We start from the raw sequence: 11,363 nt of genomic DNA, 5'->3' as shown, positions 1-11,363 counted from the left end.
CTGTATACAGGTAGTATTTTGGTAGAAATGACTAGTGTCTGATAACAACCGGAACAAGGCAAAAAGTTATACATATGAAAATACAAAGGCTCTTCCCGGTACGTTTATCTGGGGCATACTAACCATTCGTTTATTGCAGTGATTCTCAAGTAATTTCTGTGGTACCTGCCTCTTTACCAATATTTCTTACAAACTTTAACTTTCTGCTACAATTCATTACCTCTGTAAACCCCTTACGCTATGTCACTAATATCTGCTTCTTTCCTACTTTTTCAGCCTTTTCACGTCATTCTTCACTTCTGCAGTTTTGTTATTCTGTGGTGCCCTTTTCCTCTTTTTCTGTCACCGAGTCGAATCCTGTTTACCCTGCAGTTTCTCAAAATAGCACATCCATCTGCTCCTTATTTTTTCGTCCGTTTGTTTCCATTTTTCTACTTCACGTTTTGCATTTTTTAATACGATTTTTTACAACTCCGTTATTAATTTTATTGCTGGAAAAGGACACAGTTTTTTTTTTTTTATGTGACCGACTCTGGGCATAGGCTTCACAGCCTGCTTTCAAGGCCCAGTAGTCCTCCTACGTAAGCACACCTCTACATGTCACCACTTCGGCGCTAAGACCCACCGTCCATACTGAATACATGCTAGGGCCGTCTCATACAGGACTGGTGTATTGGTGTTAGCGGGGGTATTTTTACTACATGTCGGCGGGTCTTCTGGTAGATCAGTAAAGTCTGATTTTATGAAATTCAAATCCTTAAACTGTTCCCTGCCTCAGCGGGATTTGAACCCGGGTCCGTCAGGACTGCAGGCCAACTCTCTACCGATTGAGCATTTATGCTATGCCACCGATATATCTGGACAGTTCTGTTCCCATTTATACAAACGTCCCTCAATTTATTCCCCGAGTGGGGATGGTGGACTATCAGAGAAGGGCAGCTTCAATCACCAGTCCACTGGGTTCACGTTTCAGGTAAACTTGGAACTACAACTACTCGCGCTTCAACTAATATTTTGCATTTATTGTCTTCTATAACACATCCTTCATAAATTTTCATTCTCAGAGTACTCCATTGTCATTTATATCCTGGCATCAAAGGCAACCATTTCATGCATTTTTTTACCTGGTTGTTCAACTTCCACATAATACCCCAGATTTTTTTTAAATTAATCATCACCTGTGTTAAACATATACAGATTAAGTATGCTTAGCCAAGTATTTCGTGTTTGCACTCAACTTTCATTTTGGTTCAACCTTGTCCATTAATTTTTCAGTAAAAAGTAGTTCAAAGTTGTTTTGTTAGTGAAAGGAAGAAGAATGTGATGGAACTCAGTTTCCCGTCTGTTACGCCACAGGATCGGTAACAGCCACTCATTTCGATTTCTTGTCCCCCAGAAAACATGATGCTGGCTCAAAACGCTCTCTGCACTCTTGCGTCCGGGCCACTGAGTGGCCACGACCTCCTGCTGATCACGGACGACGACAGTCAGCACCTGCTGGATATTGGCCGAGTGGTGGCAGCGGCCGGAGCCTCACACACGCCCGTACTCCTCGTCACCCAACACTCACTCCTCCACACCACCCATCCCACCCACCACACAAAGGGTTCCCTCCTCACTGCCATCCTCATCTTCCAGCATGACCCCACTGCCTTTCTTCTCCTCCTGGCTGAACACAAAAACTGGAACCCCAGCTACCTAGTGCTCTTCTGCTTGGGCATGTGCCTCAACACCACCACTGTCCTTAGCCAGCCCGTCGTCCAGCAATCCAGGTTCATTCTGTTGCTCCAGCCAGCTGCTAAAGCCAGTCGACCCCGCCTTCTTGCCTACGCTCCTAGGCCTACAGATTTACGCCACTCAATCGAAAAGGCAACCCTAGGAGTCTGGAGTCCTGAAAAATTTCACAGCCGGGAGGCACTGTTTCTTCCCCGCTTCCACGACTTTGGAGGCCAAGTTTTAAGGGTGCCCATGCTATGCTTTGATGAACCTTTCATTTACTTTAACAGGAAAAACACGACAGGTGATTGTATTGGAGCCAACGCAGATGCTGTAGAGATTATTGCTAATAAACTTAACTTTCGAACGAAATTTGACTATATGGATGAATTAGTGTGGGGATTCAAACGGAATGGGACATGGAAGGGAATGTTGGGTGAGCTGATGTACAATGACAGAGATCTGGTAATTAACGCACAGCACATCACGCCTGATTTAGTAAGTGACTTTGATTCTACTTATCCATTTTGGGAAAGTAGTTATGGAATAGTTGTTGAAGTACCTCGGCCATTACCCCAGTGGAGGAATATTCTTTATCCTTTCTCCCCATTAACATGGGGTTTGGTGTTTGTCACCACGGTGGTGGTTTCCTCAGCACTGGCCTTCATCCTTCGCAGACTGTATCACACCAGCGACCCTATTGGCATTGCCTTCAAGGTGACGAACCACATAGACACAGCCCGCATGTTCTTTCCCTGTGTCACCACAACAATCACTGCTCATTAACAGATATGCACTTTGCACTCGTCATCACTGCTTTCATATACCCTTATTACAGAAGTAGTACTGCTTATGCTCAGTGTGGTTACATCATTTACTCTTACAGCAAACTATAAATTGTAGTGTAAATGTATATTTCGTTCACGATTAAGCGAATATCTTTTTTATCAGCTTAGCCCCATCTATATCAAATATTCTTTCTAGTGCGGCAAAGTTACTCATTCTTCGTCACATACGTTCGTTTTGTTTTAGTGTGTGCACTCACTAGATAGCAGTGGGATCACTGCGTTTTGCTGTGGCATCAACATTAGCCCTACTTGAGGGAAAAATCTCCACCTTACATATTTTCGTTACGAGTATACGTACATCCCTTGCTATGTTTACTGTTGATGCTCTATGATGAACTGTTAATAGCAAAAAGTGCAGCCTACTATATGTATTTCGTACAAGAAATTAGCGTTGTAGCAAACTGGGAAAGCATCATATAGATGAAGGCGCCCCATCAAGTCTCAAGAAAATGGGCGACAGTGGTCAACATTGATTAAGAGAAAGTACCACAGAAACAAATTTAGTCGAGTACACTCTCATTACTGGTCATATTTTTGAGAAGGGAAACATTTAGATACATAGGCAGTGTTAGTGATACAGTACCCAACACTTCATCAGAACACAAAATTCTGCCTTTTTACAATGCCCTTTAACAGGGAATAAAATATACGTCAACACATTTCTCATCTACCTCTCAGTACACTACTCTCATCTGCCTATTTCAGTATGGATGATCCTTAAATATTATGTAACACTGCATTGCAGCTGAGCCCCCGAGGGAGGTGTCAAGAAATACTCCCACCCATGTTCCATGTGTTGTGATGACCATTTGCATTTCTTTGAACCAGTGTTTGTCTCGTTTATATGATTACTGTAGCTTCCGTAACCTTTCCTCCGATTCCTCTCTGCTGAACGCCTTTATTTATCCTCTAAGCTTTAGATTTTCCTCACCTCAACCCAGCTAACAGACATCACTGGCAGCACCCCTGTTCTGTGCTCTTCTACTTTCTCTACACTGATTTAAGTACCAAAGGTGGTTCTTGTTGTCCCAAGATTGAAACTTATGAATATTCCACTCTCTAGCTCAGTGATTCCCAACCTTTACACCTTGGAGGAACCCCTGTAATAATTTTTCCTATTCCACGGAACCCCTATATATGGTATACTAATATACGGGTGTCTTCTTAAGCGCAGTAACCCCTGTTCACCTAACAGAGAATAGGTACAGGACGTAAATCGAGAAGTTGTGACCTCATAATCCGGCAGAAGCTGGATGCTAGGAATCCTACCCTCCTGTATGTGTATGTGGTGATACGGGAGCGGAAGGCCAACAGCCATGCCATCCCGTGTGTGTGTATTGTGTGCTTCCTATGAAAGACCAGAAATGGTCTACGCCACACCCTGCATGAAGGGTAAATCAGGCGAGGTATATATATAAAAAGTTTTTTTTTTAAGAAAAATTCTTGAGCAACATCATGTGAAATCTGCAATTACATCACAAGAGAGTTCACGCTAATACGTCAATAATGTTAAAACTTACCTTCAGTGTGACACTTGGGCTTGTTTCTCTTTGCTTATCTGTGAAATTCTTGGCCGAGTTTTTGATAGACACACGCGCAGTTCTTCCTCGACAGACAGAAGACGATTTCTTGATTTGCTTTTAATGACGGTCAGGCATGAGAAAGCTTGTTTACAGAGGTAAGAAGTTGAAAACTGGAGTAAAACATCCAATGCTTTCCCTGAGATGACAGGGTACTCCTGCTTTGCTGAAATCCAAAACTTGTCAAGTGATACTTCATTAAATTTCATTTTCAAAGTTCGATCGCATTGTAGTTCACTCAGTTCTTCCTCTTCTTGCAGACCAAGTAGGTTTTCTGTACTTGGTGAGAACTCAGTGAAGGGGTTTCTCACCCAGTCATACGTATCTGATGACAAGGAGGGGAAGTATTTATGAAGCTTTTCTGACAGTGATTCCAAATGACTTGTAATTAATGGAATGGCATTTTCATATTCAGTCTGAGTTTGGACTTGAAGTAGGAGTGGAAACATTTCGATGTTTCCTCTTGAAAGGTGCTTTTTCCAAACAGCGAGTTTATTCTTAAATGCAAGAAGTTTGTCTGTGGAAGTCAGAATGTTTTCCTTCACACCCTGCATGCTGGTGTTCAGGTTATTTAAATGCTGATAAATATCTGCTAAATATGCTAGTTTCATTTGCCAGTTTGTAGATTCAAGACATTCACAGAAACTGGCTTTATTATTCTCTTTGAAGAAAAGCAGCAGTTCCTGTCTTAGCTCGAATACCCTTGTCAAAACTTTACCTCTTGAAAGCCATCGAGACTCTGTGTGCAGGAGAAGTGTCACGTGATCTTTTTGCATGTTTTCACACAACCTTGCAAACATGCGAGACTTCAGAGGGCGCTGCTTTAAGAAGTTGACCATGTTCACAGTTGTATCAAGGACTTGTTTTAAATCATCCCCAATAGTTTTTGAAACCAGAACTTCTCGGTGGAGAAAGCAGTGAGTTGTTATGACTTCAGGGTTTTTTTCTTTCACGCAGTACAAAGCCTTGTACTGAGCCAACCATTGAGGGAACACCATCAGTGCAGATCCCAACGCATCGGTTCCATGACAAACCACAAGATTCCAGGTAAGAAGACAAGATGTTAAAAATGTCGTGGCCTTTGGTAGTTTCTGGCAGTTCTTTACAGCAAAAATAATTTTCCATTATTTCACTTTCATTTTCAAATCGCACAAATGCCAGCAGCTGAGCTTTACCAGTTATACCAGTTGTCTCATCTACTTGGAGAGCAAAGTTGTTATTTTGCAGTATTTCAGACAAAATACCAGAAATATTGTTGGACAGGTCATCCACACGCCTACTGATTGTATTATCAGAAACAGGAACCTTGCTTATTTCACTTTCAGCTTCTTCACCTAGCATTGTTTTCACAATTATTTTGCAAGCAGGCATTATTAGGCTTTCTGCAATAGTGTGACTTTTCATTTTCTTGGCAACTAGCTCAGCCACTAAATAGCTTGCTTCTTGTGCCTTATCACTGATGGTTACCTTCTTTTCAAAAACTTTTCTTTGTTTCTGCTGTGAATCCAAGAGCCTTCGAAAATAATCCACAGTTTTATTTGACATGTGGCTGTGATTAGTAGTGAAGTGTCGCTTTAACTGGCTGGGGCCATAGCTGTGTTAGCGAGCTTTTTCCCACAAACAATGCACAAAGGAAGTGGACAGTTTTCTTCTCCAGTCCATGTAAAGCCAATGGCCAGATAACTGTCATTGTAAAGGCGACTTTTTTTAACATGACTCACTTTTCCTTTACTCGTACTTGGCTGTGGTATTTGTGATTCTTCGTCACTGTCCTCCTCTCCACTGACATGCTTTCTTTTCAAATATTTCAACATGCTTCAGTCTTTAAAATCCGTGTCAAACTAATCTTAAGTGGTGAGCTTAATTAACACAACGTTTCACTCGGTTGCGCTGCTCAAAACTGACTGAAGGAAGATGTGTGAACGGCTGGACTGGGGCTCGTGACACGTATAGTACTCGTACGGGTTGAGTCTCCCTCCTACCCAACCCCCGTGTCGCCAAACTTGCGGAGTAGGAATGAAGGGTGTATCCCGCACCAGCAATGACGCTATCTTTTTTTTTTTTCTTAGTTGTACGCATATTATTTGCTCTCATGACTATATACATGGTACTACCTGACACGTACGAGTATGTTGGTGTCTTGAAAGTGTTTGTAACATGTTGTTGAGTAGGAATTATGAATTAAGATCACAGTCATTTTGTAATAGCACATCAATATTTTACGGGTTTCTCGCGGAACCCCTGGTGATGGTAGGCGGAACCCCAGGGTTCCGCGGAACCCCGATTGGGAATCACTGCTCTAGCTAAAGCTACTCTGCCAGTAGCTGACTGATGTATCAGAATCAGTTACTTATTCGGTAACTATACCGACTATCAACAGTTCTTTGGAGATTTCATTTCTAAAATGGAAGCCATTCTTTTTACTTCATATTTCTATGAACACTACATTCTACATCTCATTATTGTTCAGTGCAATGAATAACTACTTTTCCATCCAAGATTTGCTTGGTGAACAAATTCATATTTATTCCATTATCACTGACCTATAGTAGTTTACACCTACCCTTATTCCTGAGTGCCTTTGATATAGCTCTACAACTTGCTCTTAAATCTATGACCAATCCTTCTACCTAATCTGTCCCCCTTCCTTCAACATTGAACTCCACAGATAATATTATATCAGAAATCTCTCCTGTCACTCCACTAGTGCCTGTTCACTCTCCCAGGAAACGGTATAAAGAGAGAGAGAGAGAGAGAGAGAGAGAGAGAGAGAGAGAGAGAGAGAGAGAATTAACAACTGAGGATCCAGTAGGGAACCTGATGGCATATATAAAACTGAAGACCAGGACAAGGAGACGATGGACTGGGGCCGTGTTCACGATTTATTTCGGTGATGTTTCGAGGAAATCCAACCTCATCATTAGACAAAACTAAAATACATAAAATGAATTAGAAAATGAAGTGTCACCAAAACCCCATTCACAAATTACTAAAACCAATACCGGTACAAACTAAATTAAAAGATGAAGTAGCAAAAAAAAGAAAAAGAAAAATCATTCACAAAATTACTAAAAATCTAACCTACACACGTCTACACCGTGGCAACTACACAAAGCATCTGATCAGTAGACGAAAGTCTATGGAAAAGTAAACTTGGTTGAGCTGTATGAGACGGCTGAATCGAATCACAATGAGTCAGTGCGTAAATAATTTGATGAAAGAATCATAGGTATTCAGTGAAGGCTTTAAGTCATGTATAAACAATGATTCCGCTATTCTAAGACAAGTTTTGTCATTATTTGTCATTATAATCTCAAAATCATCTAGATTTAATGTATGACCCGAAACAAATGAATGTTCCCTAATTTCCGAGAAGGGAGGGTTTGATAGTGGTAAAGTGGTTCTATTTGACAGGCCTTTGTGTTTGAACATCTTAATTTTCAGGTTTTGAATAGAACTCCCAATATATCCTGCATTACAGGAGGAACAATTATACTTGTACACAATATTAAAGCATAAATCTTTGGGGATTCTATCCTTATACTTAAAAAAGGATCCAATAGTATATGAATTTCTAAAGATGAATCTAAATGAAACCTGTGGATAAACTGCATTAAGCAGTTTATTCAATTCCTTTCTGATGAGATAACTGTTGTGCCCATAATAAGGGAGACTAATATGAAGTACTTGTTTGGGAACTAAAGACACAGGTTTAGTGCAACTGAATAATTTATCCAGGAACTTGTGTAAGGTACTTTCAAAAAGATGCAAAGGATATCCATTATTCAAGAAATATGTTCTAAGCCTAGAAATTTCTAAATGGAACAAATTCTAATCCGAGGAAAGGTTATAACACCTGAATAACAAAGTCTTAATGGAATTGAACTTAAAGACCCTGGGTACAAAAGACAAAAAATTAAGACCAAGTCCTGCAAAGGTACTCTTCCTATACACAGAGGTACTGAAACTTGAGTCATGTCTATGGACTAAAACATCAAGGAATGGAAGCCTATTTTCCTTTGTTTCTACAGTGAATTCAATATTAGGGTGCCTATGATTAATGTAATTCAAAAAATCATTTACATGATCAGACTGCCTAAATAACAAAAAAACAGTCGTCAACATATCTACGGTACAGCAATGGTTTAAAATGAGCAGGACAGTCTTTAAGCCATGACACCTCATGGTGACAAAGAAATACATTAGCCAAGGTAGGACCCAAAGGAGTACCCATTGCAACCCCATCAACTTGTTTATAATAGTTATTGTTAAACAATAAAATACAATCTTTGACTGCAAATTCGAGAAGAGATTTAAACTGTTTCTTGGTAAAATTTAGGAACTTGTCATGGCTTACAAAAGAGCTATCTGTACATATCTGTAGTGTCTCATTAAGGGGAATATTGGTAAACAAACTTTTTATATCAAAACTGGCCATATAAACCGGATGGGAGTAGCATAACTTCCTAAGTTCTTGTACAAAGGCTGTCGAATTACGAACTGAATATTCATTACTAGTGAGAGGGCTAAGTATAGGTACAAAGAATTTTTAAAGGTTGTAGTTAAATGTACCAATAGCTGAAAGAATCGGTCTGATAGGATATGAAGGTTTATGTATTATAGGTAGTCCATACAAAATACCAGGCACTGATCCAGATGCAAACAAGTAGTCATATGTATCTGAAGTTATAGCCTTATCTTTTAAGGTCCTCAAGAGTCTGTTAAGTTTGTCTTCCAATTTCAGGATGTATGGAAATGGATCAATATCTAACTTAAGAAACTTAGAAATATCAGATAAAATACCGTGAACCTTTTCAACGTATGTACTCTAATCCAAAATTACTACCCCTATTCCCTTATCAGGATTAGTAATAATGATGCTACTGCCCTGTTTCAGAGTTTTTAATACATTGAATTTTTGCCTATTGCATAGAGACTGAAAAATTATTGACATTCTTAAATGCAAAATTGCTCATGAAAGGCAGACCCTACGAAGAACGATTCACTGGCCATGTCCTTCCTATACTGGACTACTGCTGTTGGAGCCTGTGGCAGTGTGAGAAGAGGACGTATCAAGTGGTGCCAGGAATGGGAAAAAAAATGCTGCAATAGGTCAAAGTTTTGATACTAAGCCAGAAGTTGTACAGATGACAAGCCAAGCTAGGCAGGAGTAGGTATCTGTGGCTGCAGTCATGAATTTCCTAAAGGCGCAAAGTGAAGGAAAGAAAGATCTCAAGAAAGAACTCAGTGAACTAATGGAAGGATAGAAAGAAGTCAGTGAACAACTGCAAGCACAACTGAAGGACAAAAGGAACTCAGTGAGCAACTTCAAGCAGAAACTGAAGGACAGAAAGTACTCAGAGAACAACTACAAGCACAAAGTGAACAACTAGAAGCACGCAATGAAGAACAGAAAGAGCAATGTGAATGGCTTCAAGAGGCGTTACAGGAGCAACACAAGGAGCTGCAGCTGAGGATGCAGGGACAGCTAAACACTTCCATGGGGAAAATGAAGGAAGAACAGCAACAGCTGAAGAAGGAAGTATACGCTAAGCTATAACAGCAGAACCATGAGGTAAGCAGTAATGTGAAGAAGTGCAGATAGCTTGTAGATGATCAGCTGAAGATAATTAGTGAGGGAACTGTGATGGAGTGCATACAGCATGTACACAACCAGTTGAGATAATTAGTGAGAGAACTGAGGCTGTAGAGAAATCGTGCATTGCTGAGCCTCAGTTCATTGTACAGGGAGCATATGCAAAAAAAATGAACAATGTTTGTTGAATCTTGATGAATCCCAGGCATCTAAAGGTAACATTACAGGCTTCAGTAATCAGAATGTATAACTTTTGAGTCCTGGACTTAACCCCCAAACGTCAGCGTGTTTTTTATGCAGTCCACCTCACTACAGGTAATTTCCCAGAAATTGTTCATTTTCAAACCTTAATATCTCGGAATGTATAGGATATACGGAAACAAAATAAAGACCACATTACCCATAAACTCCTTCTCTTGTGAATGAAAGTATCCTCAGGTCTGTAGGTCGTTTCACTGATAAGTAATGACATAAGGAAGATAACTAATTTTTGGCACGAGAGCATGTCATGTCCATGCATGTGCCCGCAGCACCGACTATGGCTTTGCTCTCAACGTGATAACTTCTCCACTACTAGAGAAACTGGAGACTGTTGCATCCAAGGCATGCCTTATGGCACTACCAAGGAGCCCTTTTTTTAGTATCCCTTGAAAGAGGCTTGGCAAGGCTGGATGATGCAATAGGCTACAGATGGCGTGGACAGAATCAGACAAATGGGAACATGAAGACATTGTACACTTGGTAAAAGCACGGGACAAGCTGACTCTTGCATGTGTGCTATGGAGGGACTCCCACCCTACCCTTTGGTGCAAAGATGAAATGGCAGCCGGTTCAAATGATGGCGGGAAGACACTTGCATTTATAGCCACTACCCGACGGCCATGTAGCACCCCAACGTGATACTCCAGTTCTTAGACCCCAAACCAGTAAAGTGCTTGGCTATAATGGGGGGAGCACAGATATGGGACCATGTACCAGCCTGGGGTTTACAGAGCAAGACTCTGGACCTGTGTATTGGTTCGAGGTGTATCCCTTCAGCAGCTTGCTCATGACCTGGAGAGTATGATACACAAGGCATACCTGGAGCAGCAGCTAACCTGTTGGCTGTTCTTCTGAGGGACCAGTTCATTGATGGTCTTGATGGTGCAGAGTTGAAAGTGCAAGTGAAACAGGAACAACTTAGAAGCATGCAGGAAGCACTAGCCAGGGCTCTTGAATTTGAGTCCTAAGTCAGGTCCAGCACGTCCAGTTTGCTGGCAGGTAATAGAGCAGGACTCAAGGCAAGAAATGGGCGGATATGTGAAGCGTAGAAGTTTGATAGAAGTTGCTGATTTTGAGAAAAGAGAGGACATAGGAAAGATGGCTGCTACAAGTGAAAGAGGAAACAGGAGAAGACCAGAGAAGGTTGCGGGTTCTGCAGAAAGCTAGGTTACAAGAGGAAGGATTGTTATAAATGGAAATAAAGAGCAAGAACAGAACAATGCAAGGAAATCCATGAATGCAACAAAAGTGTGTTGGACCTGTGTTGTGGTGGGACACGTTAGTTCTGACTGTCCAGAGAAGATAAAGCAGGATAGGAAGAAGGCTGCAGATAACAAGAAAGAAGTGGAAAACCGGTGAAAG

General features: G+C 40.9%; 1 protein-coding gene across 1 annotated transcript in view; it reads left to right on the top strand.

The window, feature by feature from the left end:
• The first annotated feature begins 1,401 nt into the window (after positions 1–1,401).
• Positions 1,402–11,363, top strand: part of LOC145398066 (glutamate receptor ionotropic, delta-2-like) — a 72,802-nt gene continuing 62,840 nt past the window's right edge. Inside the window, exon 1 of the mRNA XM_080271023.1 lies at positions 1,402–2,433. Within this exon, the coding sequence (XP_080127149.1) occupies positions 1,402–2,433 (1,032 nt within the window). The remainder of the gene's footprint in view (positions 2,434–11,363) is intronic.

This window comes from Coenobita brevimanus, chromosome 44, assembly GCF_032717465.1.
Source record: "Coenobita brevimanus isolate Jiangsu-jjx chromosome 44, ASM3271746v2, whole genome shotgun sequence".
NCBI classification, from domain to species: Eukaryota; Metazoa; Arthropoda; class Malacostraca; order Decapoda; family Coenobitidae; genus Coenobita; species Coenobita brevimanus.
The sequence above is the reverse complement of the archived record's forward strand: the minus strand, read 5'-3'. Positions and strand labels throughout refer to the sequence as shown.